General features: G+C 39.8%; 1 protein-coding gene across 6 annotated transcripts in view; it reads left to right on the forward strand.

The window, feature by feature from the left end:
* Positions 1 to 21261, forward strand: part of ptprfa (protein tyrosine phosphatase receptor type Fa) — a 365864-nt gene that overhangs the window by 291097 nt on the left and 53506 nt on the right. For 4 of the 6 annotated variants that reach the window (XR_011602126.1, XM_070961026.1, XM_070961029.1 and 1 more), the window contains exons 19-21: positions 13773 to 13936; positions 16904 to 16915; positions 19530 to 19639. Coding sequence is in view for 5 of the 6 variants with exons in the window: in XM_070961026.1 (XP_070817127.1) it covers positions 13773 to 13936; positions 16904 to 16915; positions 19530 to 19639 (286 nt within the window). In the remaining variant the exon portion in view is untranslated. The remainder of the gene's footprint in view (positions 1 to 13772; positions 13937 to 16903; positions 16916 to 19529; positions 19640 to 21261) is intronic. The other 2 variants (XM_070961028.1, XM_070961030.1) reach the window with 2 other exon arrangements.

The following is a 21261-nucleotide window of genomic DNA, read 5'->3' on the forward strand; positions in this document are numbered from 1 at the left end:
TTATACAAAACAACCAGAATTGGTTATTATACCTCATGACTGCACTTACATTTTTTTGTACTTTAAATTTGCGTATTTGACTCATCTTTATTTTATCTCTCTAGCCTTTAGGGACCATTAGTTTGATTTTTATAACCAACATGGAGGCATTATGTTTTCAGATTGTCCATCTGTATGTATGTCCATCCGTCCTGTTCTCTTGAACATGAAATCTTAGGAGCACCTGGAGGGAATTTCATCACATCTGACACAAATGTCCACTTGGACTCAAGAATGAACTGATTAGATTTTGGTGGTCAAAGGTCACTGTGACCACAAACAACACATTTTTGGCTACAAGACAAGAATTCATATGCTAAGTATGACAAAAATTTCACACAAATGTCTCAGAGGATAAAATGATGAAGTGATGATATTTTATATCCAAAAAGTCAAAGGTCAACTTCACTGTGACATCAGAGTGATCTTCAAAGCCACTTTTCTGGCCATTATTTAACACCATAACTCAGGAAGAGAAGGGGAGATTGTGACCATATTTCACATTTGTTCAGATACTGAATTGGTGAGACTGTGCTGATTGTAAAGATCTTCTGTGGTGCTGGGTTGAAGATGTGTGTTGTCATCCATTTTTTAAAATTTGTAGATTCTTTGCTGCAACATCCATATTTGAAGCATTGTTGTCCACCATAAGCTCATTGGTGTTTCTGATATTGAGGGATGCAAATGCAACTTGACTGGGTGGTAGAAGCATGCAACCATCCATCCATCCATCCATCCATTATCCATCCATCCTTTCGGGGTTGCGGGGGGCTGGAGCCTATCCCAGCTACAATGGGCGGGAGGCGGGGTACACCCTGAACCGGTCGCCAGCCGATTGCAGGACACATTCTTTTCTCATGGTCTGATATTATATTTTTTTACTAATGTTTTGTTTGCACTCATTTATAATCTTTCGCTATGCCTATGCTTTTCCCCCTATGATTATATGTGAGTTTATTTATACTTATTCTGCTTTCAGCAGAGGGGGAACTCTACCCCAGAATGTGTTACCAGACTACTGATAAATGTTCAAATGATGCAAGACTCATTACCTCAATGCTCAAGCTCTGTTGCTCGATCAATCTGGCACAACGTGGTGCTCTCACTGAATGTAAACATGGAACGTCCAATCAGTTTGCTCCATTGAAAACTGTTCAGTGGGGTTCAGTTTGACTTCATTGGTATCACAACACAATCTCAGCCCCAAATACTACACCAAATTATAACAGATCTTTGACAGCAGCCATGTGGTAAATCACTACTGCTCAAATTGCAGACTGACAATAATTTCTGACCTGCTCTAAATCAGTTTGACCATTCAAAAGCCAGATCGTTGATCATTCAGGGAATTAAGCAGATGTGAATGTCCTCAAACTTAACGTCAAACAGGAGCCAGTCTAGTGAAATTCTAATTGAAATTAGTTGGGGAGAACCAATACACAATTAAAACCTTGCTTAATTCATAGAGCATCTGTATGTTTTTACAACAACCTGTTTATCTGCATGTTGTTGAGATATAGGGAGTTATATAGCCTGCAATTAATACATTCGTGAAACTTGTACTCACTGTTTATGAAACTTGTTTTGTGCTTCAACTCTATGGCAAGGCCACAGCCTATGCTAATGTTGTACAGGACTGCATTATATATAATAGTGTTCTTTTATTATTTTATTTTTTTCATGCTATAATGTTTTGGCACCCTTGATCAATGGCACCTGGGCAGAACCATGTTCTTGTAATAATACAAATGGAATCCCAGAGGGGGTTCAACTACCCTAGCACAAATTGTTTTATGTCGTTTACTCCTGCATTGCTGCAGCAGTAGAATACACAGGCCCCAGTGAGCAGTTACCATGTGAGAGAGCAAAGGTGAGTATTAGACTGGATTAGGTTTACAATCTGCCTTGTATGCAGCAGTGCAGTGTCAGGAAAAGTTCACCAAGACCAAGACAACACTTGACACCTCTTGCCCTTTAATAAATCATCAAACTCTACCAAAGGATGATGGGATGTCTGAGGCAACATGGATAGGTTTTCAATAAGCGATCGATTGTCTGGATTTGTGGCCTTTTAAAAAAGTCAGACGAACAATTGTCATAAAACTATGTAAACACTTCATTTCTAGCCAGTGGGTCACATTATGTTGCTGAAAAATGCAGTGTGTACACCACACTTTTTTCGAAGGCCTTTGCTGAATAAACAGCAGTTTTTCTGAAAGGGATATTTTTCCTTCTCAGTGTTTTGTATCTGTGGAACAAAAGAGCGGCTCCCCAGGCAGTGGTGCACACACCTGGCACGTCGCTGTGACAATAATCACGTCCTTGAGTCATGCCTGTATCTGTGGGTTATCTCTCAGCCACAATCCCTGCCATCACTCACAGGCATCTTGCTTCCAGATCATGGCATCTTCAGACTGCCTCTCTAATTTCAAGTGCTTTTGTGCCTCAGATTAGTTATTTGCCCTTGTGGTATCATGCTGGATCTGAGGGAGGGGTTTTGGTCCAGAATAGCAGATATGACTTCTGGCTTACTACCTTTATTAATGTTAGTGTAGTTATACTGTTTATAGAACAGCTATGCAACTAAACTGTGTTGACAGAGTAGAGTTCTCCTCAAAGCAGCAAATGCCAATGTAGCATGGGTTTTTTATCCTTTTTTGTTGTCTGTTAGTGCATTCATAGGTAACTTGCTCATGCACAATACAAAACAATCACACAAAATAGAAAAGAAGAAAAGAAGACAAAGTGTCTGCAACACTCGCATGAATAACCGCTTACTAATGTAACTGTTGTGCAAAAGCAAAAAGGAACGAGCAGAACAGGCTTTCAATTCCTGGAACTTCATCAAAGAGGGCTGGTAATTTATCAGATGAATAGGTCTCTAAATTTGAATAACTCTTTTTATACATTTTAAAATGACCTGTCAGGTTAGTATGTTCAGTTTAAATTAATTAAATCAAACTAACATCAGCGGTCATTCAAACACACAATACAGCAATTGTGTGCAGCTTTTGTCATGAATGTGTGGCCATGGACAACACTTATTATGTTTAGAATGAAGCAGCAGAGCCCAGATTCAATAAATGACACTCAGTGGAACATGCCAGTACAAAAATAGAAATCTAATCACATTCATTGAAAACGGGAGAAGCAAGCTTAGCATTTATTGCTCTTGTGAAGCTGCTGGCAGGGTTGAGGCAAGAGGAGAAGGGAGAGTGTGTGTGTGTGTGGGGGGGGGGGGGGGGGGGGGGGCTGGAGACTGAAGCAAAAGGGCACTGCGGCTTTCTGTGGCCTGAAATGCTGGTAAACAAGCTGGGACGTGTGAAATTGGATAAAAGAAAAAGGCCACATAAACAGTGTGATCACTTACAGCAGAGGAAGGTGGGGGGATAGTGAGCAGTGAATAGCAGGGTGAATGCAGAGCCCTGTGGGAGTGACAGAGAGGTGAGAAGAAGAGTGAGAGGTGGAGAGAGAAAAGAGGGATCTTAATGGGGGGATAAGATTGGTGGGGGGAATGCACAGATGTACTTGAGAGGGCGAGAAATGCTGCTATCATTGGAGAGAGAATGGCTCAGATGCTGCAATGAGTATCTGATGTAGGAGGGAGAGAGCTGCTGAACTTTCAGGAGAAAAGATGGGGAGGAAGAGAGAAGGATGGCAGTGCAAAGAGAACAGGGATTGTGGGAAACACACTGAGCTTACTGGATAACATCCAGTTTGTCACAGATATGAGCTGTGAGTGGAAGGCTCCAGCTGAGGTGGAAACCACTGGAGTTCTGGGAAATAACAGAGCTGTCAAAATGCATTACAATCACACATTGTTTCTGCTTTTTTGTCACACTGCTTTTTTACACTTTTTTTGGGGGGGGGGGGGGGCAGTTATGGACAATGAAACAATAGTAAAATATTCACCCTCCCCTTGCTATTATTTTCTGCTTTGTACAGCCCACCTCCTCTCTCCAGCTTGCAGATGTAGCAGCAGTACATTTTTCAAAGGATTACCATCTATCACGTAGTGCCACTGAGACTGATCACTTCCAAAGTCCCCCACAAGATTATCTAAATGTCCTTCAGAATGAGCTTCTGTGCCATCTAAAAAACAAAAAGACACAAAAAGTAATACAGAGAAAAGACAGAAAGAGATGAGGAGACAGTTGAGCTGGGGGGTCTTCCAGGTAGGAGGTTCAACAAACTGAGTTTATCCCTGAAATCTGACTCCTGAGTTGACTTACTCTGAGATGGGAAACTCTGAGTATCCAGTTCCAGAACAGCTGATCTGAGTTAGTTCAATCAACTCTGAGTAGAGCCCCGATACCACAAGTCATCATGACAACTGAAAAAAAAAAAGATCAAGTTATTTTACCTCGATGGAGTTGGAGGTCTTTTTGCAGGCCTATGTGGAGTATGAGCACATATTTCGGCGTAAATATATCACCGCTGCAGCAGCGAAGGAGAGAAATGGCATGGGAGAAAACTGCTACCTGAGACACAGTGAGATTTTCAGTCAATACCATGTTAATCTGTCTGTAGAACTGTAGGATTTAAATGTCGTCCATAAGTTTCCCACTTACCAGTGAAGGAGTTTTATGGAGTCCACATCATGAAGAGTATAGAGAAAAGTGAAAAGGAAATGGTCTATTTGGATCGCCAGATTAGAAAAACAGACCTTGAAATTCTATTACTGGAACGGCAGTTGAGGTGGATGCACTTCACAGGTGAAATATGTTAATGGAAGGAACTATATTACAAATCCTAACTGCTGCTCTTGTACTTTTAGGGAATAAAGAAGGCCAAACCACATGTGAATTTGTCTTTATTTGACTGTTTTAATCAAAAGTAATTTCTGCTGTTTAGGTCTCTTACAGCCCTTCCATCCTGGATGTCTGCAGGGTGGATGGGATGGTCATCCTCAGGGTCATTCATTTGTACGGCAGGGTGTTGCTCTCCTCTAATAGTTGCAATATTATGGAGAACAACACATGCCACAATTATGTCACATGCCCTCTCTGGGGTGACCCTGGAACCTGGATTTGAGTATGTCTATGGCCATCTCAACCCGGGCTCCAGTCCTGCAGTGGGCCACATTAAAACGTTGTTGGGGCCCCGGCTCAGGGTCAGGGTAAGGGGTCAACAGAATGGGCTGACATGGATAGCCTCGAACACAGTAGGTAGCCATCAAACACTCCTGTAATTATAGAGGACATATTTGAACGCATTAAGAAGGGAGACAGAGAACATTTGTACAAAGTTTTAGCTTCCTTGCACGTGCAAATCTGTTGCTCAGACTACACTCCCAGTAGATCCGGGAATCATGTACAGAGCCGGGCCACTTGGCTTCTACATTTGTAATGATGTAGGCTGCATCACATATGATCTTCACAGTGCAGACAATGGCATGAGTTACAGTGTATTATAATGCATACATTTTCATGTACATATTTTTTAAGATGGTAGGTCATAAACCTGGACATTGATGCTGTGAAAGGATTTTCTATTCACATAGTCCTTCGTTTTCTGCAGGCGCAATAACAGGAATTTGTGTCTCATCTATACATCCTATCACATTTGGAAAGTCCTGCAAAATGACAGCTAATTAAGCTACTGAACCCACTCTGAGGTCACAGCAGAATGTATATCAGAATTTAAAATATAAGATTTCTACATCAGTCACCAGTCACTACCATCATTGGTAACAGGCGTTTCAGTGCGAGGGTCACTTTCCTCACAGATCTACACACTGTTGCCTTTCCAAAGTGCTCTGCATCCTCAATGTTGTACAAAAAAACTACCATTTGCAAAAAAAAAATGTAGCGCCACAGCAAAAAATTTGCTGTGATGTGAGCGCACGTCTGCGGTGTGTGAGGTTGGTGATGTATCTACTCCTGATTGCTATTGATGAGGTTTCAATTATATGCCGTTAGAGGCGTAACAGAGGACGGGTGTGTGGTAGATTAAACCAACAGCCTTGTAGCCTCGCTTTAAAAAACCGTAATATACCAAGAATTTTCATTAATTTCTTGGTGACAGATACAATTGTTAAAAGGACACAGTTGAAACAAGAATCAAGATTACATTTGTGAAGACCTGCTCCCACCATGATTCAAACGTGTGCCACATACGACACGCCCCTTAAATAATAAAAGACTTCCGCGTAGGCTACACCGGTGTATCCTCACTCTGATCTCCTTCAGAAGCCTCCTCTCTCCTCGCTCCTCGTCTCCTTCAGGTGCATTTAAGCAATTGGAAGATCCTTCATCATGGCGGAGGGGAAACGACTTCCAGGTCGACGAAGGAGAGAGGAGACGAGGAGGCACAATTCAACGTAATGAAAAGCACCCACTAACTTAAACAGACAGGGGAGGAGAACTAATTATACACAGCTGAAAACAATTATGCAATCATTAGGGTGGGAAAACACAGGAAGTAAAGTAAACTCTGACACATGAGGAATGGCTACAAAACAACAATAAAAAGAAATAACAAAACCTAATGGACCAGACCATAACAATAAGTGCAGGTTATTCAATGAAGGAAACAGATTTTTTGTGCTCCACCACATTCCACTATACAGATGGTTATGACATCTTTACATAACATGAAACTAAAATGAAACACTTTACATACTTTCCTCATTTAAAAGAATCCCTATATCACTTTCTCACAAAAAACACATTGCATGTATCCTTGATGGCATTTTACTAGAAACAGCTATGGATCAGAGGAATAGAGTGAAACCAGCATCAGGAATGTGTTTGTCCATATAAAGTATATTTGTGTCCTTGTGGCTAATAGAGCACGAGATACAAACAAAACAGGAACCTGCTCATTAAGATGTTGCTCTAGAGCAGTGGTTCTCTGGCTTTGGGATCCACCATCACCCCTTAAGGACAAGCCGTGAACCAAATTGAGGGGGGAAAAAAAGACAGATGCATAAAAAATCCCCTTCAAAATAAAAGCATGGGATATTTTTTTATTTTTTTTATTTTTTTTCTGGTTAGGCAAATTGCAATTACAATTACAATTAGTCATTTGGCAGATGCTTTTATCCAAAGCAATGTACATATGATTTCACACACCAATGGCACAACATCGGGGGCAGTTTTGGGGTTCATTATTGTTAGCCCACTTCTTTTGTGTGGAAGCCCAAGAACGGTCCGAAGCAATCTTCAGTTCACAGTCAAAGCATATGGTCACATGTAAAGCAATGCACCGTCTCAGACTGACAGAGTTCCCACAGGATGACCAAACCTGTTACAATAAACAGACATACATTACAGAATGTAATTAGCTGTTCCCCAAGACTTAGACATACCATATCTTTGTCCTAGACATGTGATAAACAACCTGTATGTGTGTGTGTTGTCTTGAGGCATTGAACTGATGTAACAAACGTCATAAACAGAAGAGAGAAGACAAAAGACATTTGTTCCAGAACAGGCATATGCAATAAGGAACATGCAAGTGCAATAAGAATCATGAGATTACTTGCAAGGACCAAACTTTTTACGTTACAGTATCTTAACCAAGGATATTTCCACATGTGGACGACCAAGGCCAGGGTTTGAACCACCAACGTCCTGATGGGTGGACGACTGCGCTGTCTCCTGGGCCTGAGCCCCGACCCACTGAAACACTGCTCCAGAGCACTAGTTGAGCTAAAGCAAATATCCACAGGACACCTTTAAAATATATGTTAACTGGCAAATTTCCTCCTCTTGATTCTGAAAAACTATTTCATCAAGTCAATTCTTCTTCCTCCACTATTTCATCAACTTATGACATTATTCCACTTGATTTAATTCTTAATTTTCCTCATCACTACACTAGTAGATAAAAATTAAGCAAAGCTATCCAGGTAGAATACAACAAAAAAAAAAAAAAAAAGGAGAAGAAAATTTAAGCTTTGCTGGCAGTTTTTGTACTCAAAAGGATGCATGTCTGCTAATGCACTACATAATGATGTGTTTGACCTGTGCCTGAGGTGTGAGATGATGTCCTTGTTGCCTGTGCTGTTTCCAGTGTGCCAGGAATTGACTTCTTTTCTGTTTTCATTTGAATATGTCTAAACAAATTGGTATAATTTCAAATCCAGAAATAAACTGAAGATTAATGAGAATGGGCATTAGACAAAATAAGAGAAGTTGGGACCAGAATCATCAATAACCAATCAAATCACCAGAACCTCCTCCTGACTTTCCCTCTTTAAAGCAGCTCTAGTTTTTTGGTGATGGAAGACACAGGGCACAGCTGATCTACCACAAAAGGCAAAAACAACAGCAACATTCAAACACCAAGGAAATAAATAAAATAAGACTATTTGGCTGCCATGTAGTTCTTGGAGAGTGATTGTAGAAAATGGAGCAGTGATATCAGAGGAAGGAGCTGAGATAGTTTGGATGTGGGAGGATAAGCCTGGAGCAAACCGGCTGCCAATGGTGCCCACTGACTCACTAATGTGGATTTCAGTTACTCACAGACTAGCTACACCTGTACAGCATTAAGTAAGATATTTTACTACATCATGTTTGTATGCCTCCGCTAACCAGTCAAGTTACACCCATGTCTGTCCAGACTCATATAATAAATGAAGTGAAAACTTTGAAGGAATTTAATAAAAAAAAACTTTAATTTGGTGAAATGGGAGCAATCACTACATTGACATTTACAGAGGAATACAGAGGACAGATGGAGAGCTTCATCACATTGCAATGACAATCATGAAGAAATTCTCATAATCACTTTAAACAAAGATTAAAATAAAGCTTTACTTATTTTGAATAAATAAAGTTAATCTGATCAAACTTTTTGAAGTGATTCCTGTTGAAACAAAGCAGTGCTGATAGACTGCTGTAGTGTTTGTGAGGCCTGGATAGCAGAGGACAAAAATTATGTCAGCTTCACCGAGAATGACCTGTGGAAAAATGATAAGACTTTATTGATCCCACACCAGGGAAATTAAGTCGTTACAGCCAGCAAGTATTACAAAGAGCAAGCACAGTGGCATAAAGAGGTCAAAATAGAAAGCTATACAAGGTAAGAATAGAAAAACAACTATGTATATGCATATTTGTACAGATTAGAAAAAAAGGCCATAAAAATCCTAAAAAAAAATCCTCTAAAAATAGTACTGTTGCTAATATTCTTATGAGAAAACTAACTGATGACATGTATTGCACTTGAGAAATACTAGGTGTACAGTATATGCACAATATAGAACAATTTATAAAATAACTGTTGCCAATATGGATAATAAATAGTGTAATTACATAGTTAAGAGAAATATACAACTTAGAAATTGCACCAGATATTGATAATGTCAGACTGAGTGTGAGTGGCAGAGCACCCAGGGTGATGAGCTGATTCGTCTCTATAGATTTTTGGACCATATTATGGATTTTTCACATCCCCACATTCTCACATGTTGTCTGCTAGTCTGATCTAAAAGCTTTTCTCTTTCTCATCTTAACCCATCCGCCTAACCCATAAACCCGACCCGCAGGGAAAGAAGTAAACATATATACAAACAGTTGTAAATATATATGGTTCAACATCTGTAACAGCAGACAAACCTATCTACTGCAGTGTGTTATATGAAACAGGTTTATTTTAGGAACAGGCCTTTCTAATTTGCCCTGTTTTTATAGGAATATCTTGATCAAAGTTTAGTAACACGCTTCCCTGTTTTCAGATCTGGTCCTTTTTAATTTTGCTGTTAATGTAAATTCAAAACAGGTTTACTTCTTGTCTTGATAAATTCAGTATAATACAGATTTCCACTAATTCCATCTGTCCACTCTGTTCCACTCGTCACTCTTCTCTCTTCTCCCACAGTATTTGCCACTGACAGAAATGCCCATACCAGCTTTAGCTATTATGTTATTTTTTTTGTGTAATTTCAATGGATTTGCACTGTACATCACATTTATTCCTATCGATATGAAACTCTGCTTCAAAGTCATGTACCTTCACATTACAGTTGGAATACATCAATTATATCATGTAAATTCTTTTTGAGCCAAAGTATGGAAGATACAATCAGAAGTAAATGCTTGGTTTTTGATTATTCAGAAATATTATGACACTGAATTCCTTATGGATGGCACGGTGACGCAGCAGCTAGTGTGCATGCCTCACAGCAAGAAGGTCGCCGGTTCAATCCCCGGGTTGGGTCGGGCCTTTCTGTGTGAAGTTTGCATGTTCTTCCTGTGCATGCGTGGGTTCTCTCCGGGTACTCCGGCTTCCTCCCAAAGACCAAAAACATGCTCATTAGGTTAATTGGTGACTCTAAAATTGTCCTTAGGTGTGAGTGTGAGCGTGAGTAGTTGTTTGTTTGTATATGTTGCCCTGCGATCGGGCTGGCGACCAGTCCAGGGTGTACCCCACCACACGCCCGTTGACAGCTGGGATAGGCTCCAGCCCCCCTGTAACCCCGGAAAGGGATAGTCAGGTATAGACAATGGATGGATGAATTCCTTATGGAAAGTAAAGTAAACCTATACACCCATCCAAATACCATAATAATAATAATAACACTACCATAACAACCAGATGTATGGTACTGTTTGTACATGTAGAGTTTGGTGTGTTTGTCTCATGTCTAAGACTGTAGTATGTCAGAATACATTTGTGTCATTGAAGCATTCCACAGCATGACAAATATTCAACAAATCTCTTACGGCCACAACATTCATGTATAATTCATGTCTAACTGTCAGTTGAGATATTGCAAGCCCCCACATTGAATGTTGGAGTGAAAAAGTGTGTGAAAAATGCTTTGAAATGAATGAATCAAAAAGGAAGCAGAGGCAGTCATGGTGACAGTGTTTTAACAAGCAGCATTCTTCAATTGTTACACAGCTACAGCCAGAGCTGCAGCCAAAGCTGGAGCTGTGGTCGCCTTGTCGAGCCAGAGCCCATCACACTTACAGGAATATTTATAGTCTCACAGTCCAACTTGCTACACTTGTCTCAGAGAACGTAAAGTGACAAGCAGCACAGTTACTTAAACTGAATTACGCCTTGCAAATTGATCCATGTAACTCCCATTCAATGTTTATTATGTTGCCAATCCCCCACTGCTTACAAATGTGCAACTAACTAATCAGAGTAGATTGATTTTTCATGGACATGAACTAAAATTGCTAATGATGTGATGTTCTGCACGCACACACACACGCACACAGACACACACACATGCACGCGCGCACACACACACACACACACACACACGCGCACACACGCACACACCCTCATACACACACACACACACACACGCACACACACACGCACACACAGACACACACGCGCACACACACACACAGACACACACACACGCACACACACACAAGCACACACACGCGTGCACACACACGCACACACCCTCATACACACACACACACACACACGCGCACACACGCACACACACGCACACACGCACACAGACACACACACACGCACACACACACACGCACACACACGCGCGCGCACACACGCGCACGCACACACACACACACACACACACACACACACACACACACACACACAGCACGAGTAGACTTTTTCAAGACAAAAAGGCTTACTTACAAACAACAAATGTTGAAATACAAATGTAGCCCTTATCTTTGTTTGGTGACTGATAGTCAGGCATTCTTTGGTATTAGAAGGGGTACTGCAGTAATTTTACTTGTCAAAGGCAATTTACTACTCAGGGATGGTGGTACAACTCAGCCAGAGAAACCAGTTGCATAATGTGGCTCTGGATGAGTTTGAGAAAATGATTTGAGAAACTGACTTGAGACTACATGTCAGCATAGACAATCTGCATTACAGACTAGGATTGTGGAGTTTAAAATATGGAGGCTCTGAGAAATTAATGGAAAATTTAGCATCCAACAGTTTTATATACTGAACCTTACTTCTTTGATTTTGACCATTCCTTTGTTCATCTGTCTTTCATGTATCCTGCAACTATGGAAGTGAAATATTAAATTACTCGAGTACTCTTTTGAGCAGCGACAAATGGCTGCAAAATGGATATTTATTCATGGGTGTTTGTACTCTTCAGGAAAATCGAACATTTTTATGATAACTGACAGAAACATATTTGTGCTTATTTTGTGTTGATTACTGAATGGTCAGAATTTTCACATCTTTATCTTACATACTATGTTGCTGTTGGAAAACAATAGGCAGCAAACAAAATGTTGCAGTGTGACCCGTGGTCACAGTAATCAAGACATTTCTGTCATCCAAATTGCTGGTGCTGCAGCTTCAAGTAACATAAGTTCCAACAAGCAGACAGACAACATCTACCCAACACACTGGCTATGTTCATTGCAGTGGGGGAATATTTCACTCTTCTTCATTGTTCTTCAGTGTTTCTGAAAGACAATGCAACTTTATGGCACTGTGCTGGAAGATGAAGTAAGCTGTGGCTACAACAATAATGCTTATAAGTTAATACTTATTGTAGTTTGATTTTATCGATGTAGGATGAATTGATTGGTTTTCAAATCTTCCGTAGACTTGTTTATGGTGATTCAAAGATATAATAATGTCTTTTAATTGCTTAATGCTGAATGGAGCATAGAACTTAGAAACCAATCTAAGGCTAGAGCAACCCTGCAAGCTGTCAATTAATTGATTTGTTGAAATTCTTAACTGATCATTAATGTACAATGCACAAATACCTGGAACATCATCAATCATATGACTGTGTCAACACAGCACAAAGCTCCAGCCTCAGAGCAGAGAACCAACAAACTGTCCAAACCCTGCTGTTTTCAAATTTAAGTATAAAGTGTTAAGCTCTACTTGGGTCTTATTTTTGTTGGACTGAGATTAAACACCTGGGCTTGCCAAAGGTTCCACACTGTTCCATTGATCTGTAGGTGGCAGTAATAGACCAAGAAACACAGCAATCCTCCAACAAAGTCAGCAAAGAAACATCTATTAAAATACTTACACAAAAAACTTCACAGGTCCCCTTAAATTATACTCTTTGGCTCTTGGAACATTCTACAACATTCAACATTCTGGCTTTAATCTAGCTTAATTACTTAAAAAGGAAATGCTCTTCTTAACTGGACAGGTGCTTAAAACTGTGCAGCTAGCTGTATTGTGTGGAGCACCCCCACCCCCTTCTGACACTGTAGCCATGACTGGCTGAACTGACAGATGACAGATGACAGCAGTCACACAACCAGCAGTGGGAACCCTTTGTTTTTCCCTTCAAATGAGTGACTTCTGGCTCATGTTGTATTGAAAACATTGTGTAGTCTAATCTGGACACCTCTGCTGTCTGTCACGGACCCAGAAGAAGACAGATTCTTTGATTTTTCAGTTACTGTGACACTTAGTGGAATTGCAGAATTTTTCCTGGAGAAACATCATATTGGTTGCACAGTAATAGACGACACTCAGCCATGAAAGAGAGTTAAATCAGTTATCATCCATCACAAAGTGTGTGTGTGTGTGTGTGTGTGTGTGTGTGTGTGTGTGTGTGTGTGTGTGTGTGTGTGTGTGTGCAGGTGTGTGTGTGTGTGCAGGTGTGTGTGTGTGTGCATACAACCTTTTATTTTCTTAATAATTGATCATTTTACAAGGCGTGAAGTGTGGCATTATCACATTTTATGTCAGTCTGATTAGCCAGGTAGGTGACAAACATCTACCCTGTGTTGTGTATAAGTGAGTGACTGTGAATTGATTCTGCATCATTCTCTGGTCATTTGAAGCAGAGGACGTTTGCAGCCAGCCCCTTCTCTGAGCCTATCATGGTGAAGCTCCACAGTGGGATGACCCGACAAACTGAAGACCCAGAGATGCTGTGGGTGATGGGTCCAGTGCTGGCTGTCATTCTCATCATCGTCATCGTCATTGCTATTTTGCTCTTCAAGAGGTGAGCCTGTCAGACATGCTTTTTAATAGGTGCTTCCATTGAAAACCAATGACAAGGAACTGTAGGAAAGTGATTACGGTGAGGAAGGGTGTTCACCCTTTAAAACAAAGGTGTCCCCAGTATTACTCATATTTCCTTTGGACCCTATCCTTGACTCAGAAAAAAACAGCAACACACCCTCTAATATTTTGATGTCAAAAGTGAAAGTGGAGGCCACTGTTGGCTCCAACAAAAGCCTTTTTTTATTTAAGTATAATTCAATATATACAATAGTATAATAGTATTTCACCGTGACTTTTTTACCCAATGAATCTCACAAGGCAAGGCAGAAATAAAACATATATCTGGGGCTGTACTTCCGAAAAAGTGAGACTACTCCCTCTCAGACTATTTCTTTAAGCAAAAATAAAAAAGAAAAGGAAAAAAGGAAAAGACATCACCCTCCCCCTTTCTGACCCCTTTGCCTCTGATATTTTTGTATAGTCTTTAAATAAGATAAAACCATATAAATGTACTGTATGCTTTTGTTGATTTTAATCAGAACCCAGCATTGGAATGAGTTCAAGTTGCGAGAAAAATATTGGGTATGGGTAAATATTTAATCGACACTTGATTCACAGTTAAGATATGCCAATTAAAAGACACTAGAACTGAACATCAGTGAGACAGTCAAGGACAGCAATCAGCTCTCAGTGAAGCTCAATGTGATTTTAAGTCATGTGATTGCAAACGGAAATGTAAATGTAGACGTACATGTACATATACTGTATAAATGCAAGAAGAAGCCCACCTCCCAAACCAAACCTGAAGCCATGGATAAAGATTAGTGGGAGCTGTAAACATTTTTACACTCCCTCTGTCATTGGCTATGTTTACATGGACACTAATAATGTGATTTTGTGTTCTTTGAAATCTCATTTACTCTAATGATGTGATTATGGTCAGTAATGCAATTAAGGCATTACTCTGATTGAGGTGTTTGCATGATTTGGCAGTTTTTTGAAATCCTGTTTACATGCTACTGGTTGTTATTTGGCTTTTGTGTGGAATTATGGGTACCATTAGTTTCTACATCCATCAACGTCAAGTTATACTTCCATTATCAGCAAAAAAGGCGAAGAAGTAGAGAAAAATGAAACGGGTGTGCTAGGGCCAACTATGGTGCACTTTCTCAGCATGGATTCTATTTCCTCTGCTGACTAAAAATGCTGTTTTTTCAGTCCCGCTGCCATCTTTCATGTCACGTTTATGATGCATGTCATTTCCTGTACATGCGCAATGTGATCAGAGAGAAAGAAATGCGATTAAGGTGTATGCATGCCTTCATGATGCGAGTAAAGTCGCAGTAAACTTAAAAACTGATTTAAGTTTAGTCACATTAACATAATCAAATGTTGTGGTTTACATGGACTCCACCATACTCGTATTAAGGCCTTAATCACATTACAATCGCATTATTAGTGTCCATGTAAATATAGCCACTGCAAGTGAAATACCATTTCAACAATAGTGTTAGTATACAAATGTTCCTTTTGTCTCATCTGTTATGAAAATAATAGGAATTGTTTCAGTGTAAGGCAGTGAATGTTAACTGTCTGCATCCTCATATCTTCTAGCTATCATCCAGTGATCATTTTAGTGCAGTCCAGAACATTTTACAAGGGTTGGGCACCAAGAATTAGTCAGTGAAGTATTTTAGAGTATAAACAGACCTTCACTGGCCACAGGGCAAAGGTCCTCCATGGCATATGGGAAGAAGGCGTGATGAGTTGCCCCACAGCCCGGCTCTTCCAGGCTCACAGTTGGTTTGTGCTTCTCTGTGCATGGGTCAAACATCTGGAGCTGCTGACTGGGCTGAAGGGGGCTTCCATATGGCTGCTGCTCTACTCAAATCCACAACATTAATTTTGGCTTATTCTCATTCCTCCTTTTGCTCTTAATAATAAGTAATATTTGTACTGGGGAGTCCATTAGGAAACCATCTCCAACTGAAATTGTTTGCTCTTCCAAGATTTGGTTGGTTAGCATTAGCATGTGAGAGAAACCCAACACGCCGCCAGTGTGGACAGCTGTGTTGATTATCTGAACATGATGACTGAAAAAGTGGGGTAATATGATGGAATGCTGGAGCAATGTCAGTGGATGAGAAGAGATTTGTACTTTGCATTGTAATGCATTTTTCTGCCACTGCACCAGCAACAGCCATGGACAGAGGCATTATGTTTTCAGGTTGTCCGTGTATCCCATTATTATTATTTTTGTTGCTGTAGTTGTTGTTGTTATTATTATTATAATTTCAATTTGGTCAGATACTGAGTTGGTGACACTAATCTTGGGTGTCCACCCTGAAACTGTGCTCATTGTATAGCTCCACCACAAGCTCATTCGTTCTGCTGGTATTGAGCTTCAGATGATCGTCTGATATCCAATAACTCTTACTGACCATATAATCCTAAATTACACATTAGATGTGGAGTTTTTGATTAAAACAGCTTGCCACCGGTCTGTTATATCACACTTCAGCTACGTAAAAGCTGTATTAGACTCAGCTCAGTAGCAGAGCCATGAAGTCGGGTTTATTCCAGGTCATGATAGTTGTCTAAAAAATATGTAAATCAGTATAAATAAATTCATAATAGTGTCCCGCGTGTCCTCTTGTGTGTTCATGGGAGCTGCACTACAATTCATTTGAAGATACTGATGTGTCAAACTGAAGGTTGTAGCACTTTAAACAGAAGTGAAAGATGAGGAAATGCTGAAATTCTCATAAGCTGGAAGGAGATGCTGCTCAGCTGGCTGTGGATCAGATACAGAGTGCAGGGAGGAGTAGGAGTAGTCAGGAAGGTGCTGTCAGGTGCACTTCCTGTTCAGTGTGTCGCTGGCATTCCCGCTGCTGACAACTTGTAAATGAATCCTTTCTTTTTCTGCTCCTTTCTTCCTCTATCTGCCTGCTTTCTGTGGACACAGCAAACAAGAAAGGTTAGTGCCTCTGTCTGTTCATACACCGCTTCACCCCCACCTTCTTCTTTAGCTGTCGGCCTGCCTCCACAATCCCTCCTGTGGAAAACATGCTGTTTGGTTGAACACATCCATGTTTTCTGACAGCGATGACATGAAGTGACAGATGCTCATTGTTTCTGTTACACTTTCAGCATCACGCCACCATGCCAGCTTCTCTGAGCTGTCTTCAAGCTTTTTTACTCAGACATGTCAGCTTCAACTGACAGCAGTCTTGTGTCTTGTGTGTGGGGGTGTTAAAGTATGTTTTAGCATGTTTGTTTCTTTGTGTGTGTTTTCTGCTGTTGAGCTCTGAGTGGAGTTCACAAATCCTGTTGATCTTCCCCTCAGAATAATTCTCCCTCAATTCTTTCTTCACCTCTCAAACACTCAAACACACCTGCAGCTTTGCCAGCAAAACAAAGGCCAGACCTGAAAAATCCAATCCTGATATCACCTTGAGGCAATAACTGACATCACTGCGACCTTTTCTCCCCTCTGTTTGTGTTGTCTGCCTGGCCTGCATATTGACTGTCTTTATGACTGAGAGAGTTGTGATGTGTGTGTGTGTGTGTGTGTGTGTGTGTGTGTGTGTGTGTGTGTGTGTGTGTGTGTGTGTGTGTGTGTGTGTGTGTGTCATGCATATCGGAACATTTAATCACATTAATATACATCTATCCATCTACACATATCTGTATACTGTATACATTCATTTCATTCACTGCTGCCTCTTAACATCGCTCAGACATTTAATCCATTTCATTATGAAACATTCATGCGTATCTCAGATTTCTTCATGCCTTTAATTCGCTCAACTACTGTATTTGGGCTTGGGCTTCCCTTTTGCCACCAATTTCTGTACTACACTATTTATTGAAATATCTGAATGACATTTGCACAGATTTCTCCAATTTCCATCCAACACTCAGAAGATGCAGACAAATCATATCTAGTAGGGGTTAGAGATCCTTTTTCTTTCTTTCTTTCTTTCTTTCTTTCTTTCTTTCTTTCTTTCTTTCTTTCTTTCTTTCTTTTTTTACAATACCTGAACTGATTCCTGAACTGATTTTATATATGTATAAATATCTTAGTCTGTTAGTTCAATGCTAACCCTTAATGAGAATAACCATTAACAGAACTTGGGACTGCAATAATATTATCCGAACAAATGATCCATTTTACTTAACATGAAACAATATGTGTGCTCAGTACTTACTGGCATGTGTTTCCTGTGCTCCAATGATAGCTGGTGACCTCACATTGCTAACTCAGTCTGCTACTGTGCAGCTGAAGCACTACACAATGACCAGCTACAGCAACCTCAAAGGGTCAAAACTCAAACTCAAAGTTCCCAGTGGGTTTAAAATGCAGCCATCACTAGGTGGAGCCATTCTGTGCCAAGAGAGGGCAGCACACACATTACAGTATTAGCACTTTATATGCAGTCATGTTTTGAAAGCACAGTTTTCAAGTTCAGTTCCATACCTGAAGGATGAAATTTAAAGTCACATGTGTGCTGTGTGCAGTTTTCATTTTGGCCTAGGAACAGCTACATGTCACTGTCTACTTCAAAAAGAATTTTATTTATCATTTATATATGCAGTATAGCAATGATGCTGCTGAAATAAAACTCAGACAGACTGACTGACATGTGACGTGCATTGTTTTTGGAAATATGATTCATGATAAACAGTCTCTAGAAATGAATGATTCAACTTTTTCCCATAGTGTTAAAATAGCAACAACCAAAAAAAATCTCAATATATCGTAATATTGGCACGGAAGTGCCATGATGGTATTGAATCCGGGTATTTGTTTGGGTTGATAAAATACTACACCTGTCAAGCATATTCTCTGCACCTGTCCCAGTTCAAATGTCCCAGCTAGATATTCCTTCTATTTGCTTTGCTATAATTCGTGTTTTGTCTTCCAATTTATTTATTTGAATTTCAGGAATTTAATTATCTACATTTGCAGTAAATATTCATGTTTTTTTTTGTTTGTTTGTTTTTTTAGGAAAAAATGAATAAGACAATGTATGACATCTGTTCCTTTCACGGTGGGGACACTGGCATACATAGCTTAACAGCAAATATTTATATTATATATTTTCCAAATATATCTAATCTAATCCCTTTGAGACCATATCTGACATATTTTACGATCCATGCTTGGTATAATGTCAGGATCTTATTTACATCGCTGAACAACACCATTTCTTCATCTAGATTAAACTAACACCAGACTGCATTCCAAGTTTTCAATGTATTTTTCACAAACAAGTGGTATTATTCAATTAACAGGGTCCTAACATATCTGTGCCGATATACAGTACTAATTTGGCAAAAATTTGCAAAAGCTAATCTACATGCAGATTTACTTAATTTCAGAACCTTCATTTTTGTTCTTGTCTTTCACTCATTCCAGAGGAATTAACATTGTTTTACCATTGTAAAATGTAGCAGAGCTACATTTATTAACACCAAAACAAAAAGCAAGGTAAAACAATTTAACATTTGAAAATGTTCCCTAATTTTGAGCCTGCCCTTACATCACATGGTTACCGTCTCTCATTAAGCCACTTTCTCTCCTCCAGGAAACGAACATCTCCAGCCAAGGACGAGCACAAGGCAGGGGTTAAGGACTCACTGCTGGCCCACTCCTCAGATCCTGTGGAGATGAGGAGACTCAACTATCAGACACAAGGCATGGAGACACACAAGCACACACACACACACACACACACACACACACACACACACACACACAAAAAAAAAACTGTCCCCATGCCTGACCCTTACTGAGGTCCAAATTATCTCTCTGTTGTGTCCTTTAAGTATGTGAATTTGTGGTCATAATAGTTTTGACAGATACCTGCTTGGGCTTTCATCTCTCGTCCCATCAGTACATGATGTACTGTACATTCTCAAATAGTTATTGTACCTTAACCGCTGAGAGAGTCAGGCCTTTATTTTAAACATGCAGTTGTGAAGTGGGAAGAGTTACTTTGAGTATCTATGGTCCAGAAATAAGTCCCATTCCCACTTGTGGAACCAGTGGGTCCCAAACCACTTCACAGTTCTAACAAGAGAGAGACATTCTGTGTAATTTCCCTGTTTTAAGTATTTTATCACATTTTGATTTGCTGTCAATGCCATTAACTGTTAATACAAACACAAAACTTCCTTTGGGGCTATGTGTTGTCTGAATACTTTTTGTTCACCATTTACTTCACAATTGCTTCCATTTGGTCATGTTTTCAATTGCTCTTAAGCAACTGCCAATGAAACTTTTTTCACATTAAAAGCCTTCCAGTGGCTTAAAGGGCTTAATTTCTCCCTGCCATGGTAGGCTTTTAATGGCAAGCATGTGAATGGTGTTCAGTGTCACAGATGGTAAATTAACTGTGAAAGAAAGAAAGAAAGAAAGAAAGAAAGAAAGAAAGAAAGAAAGAAAGAAAGAAAGAAAGAAAGAAAGCAGTGTTTCTGTTATAAAGAGAAACTCTGAGTGGTGAGTATGACTCTGTTGTTGTACTGAGGGGATTACAGCTGTGGAAACAGACATTAAACTGATTTACCACAGGAGCTATTTTAGTAAAGGTAATTCAAACCCCCCACTGCTTTTTATCTGTCATAATTCAAATAATAAATAATGATAAACAATAATTTACCAGCTTTTATTTGACAATTTATGGTGACCATCAACTGCTGGTATGGTGTAGATTTACAACAACTCAAAGACAAATTGTGTTGACCATGATGGTGATTTTTGGAAAGTTTAATTATTCAAGTGGCAAAAAGGAGCACAACCTACTGTAAAAAAATTAATTTGTGGACATCCATCTTGAGGTGCTCTGATTTTGAGAGCATTTTTTAAATATGTAAAGGCGGTGTTCAGGTTAAAACAGGGTTTTAAGTTGTTCTTTAATAACTCCAGTTTCATTAATTATAACTGTCCTCTTAAAAATAAGGTTTAGAAAGTGGTGTAAAGACCATGCTATACAACATCTACTTGTTGTTGAGTGTTTTTACAATGTGGCTTTGCAGCTTCAGTGAATTCTTGTTCCATTACCTTTAAAATGATCCCAAGAGTTACAAGTCCTACAAAGTGACAGAAAATGTCCAGGCCCTCCAGACCACAGACATACTACACACTCTATAGATCTGTTTCTGACCTGACAGCCCCTGTTGGCAGGATAATCATTTTTCCCTGCGCAGACTTTTTTTGCCATATAAGTTCTCCTGTAAACCCTGCAACTCATTTCTTATTTTTAATTCTGTCTATAACTCTCGTTCTCTGTCTTACATCATTTCTTTGTCACTCTGCTG

The sequence above is a fragment of the Chaetodon trifascialis genome, chromosome 4 (genome assembly GCF_039877785.1).
Source record: "Chaetodon trifascialis isolate fChaTrf1 chromosome 4, fChaTrf1.hap1, whole genome shotgun sequence".
In the NCBI taxonomy this organism is placed as follows: Eukaryota; Metazoa; Chordata; class Actinopteri; order Chaetodontiformes; family Chaetodontidae; genus Chaetodon; species Chaetodon trifascialis.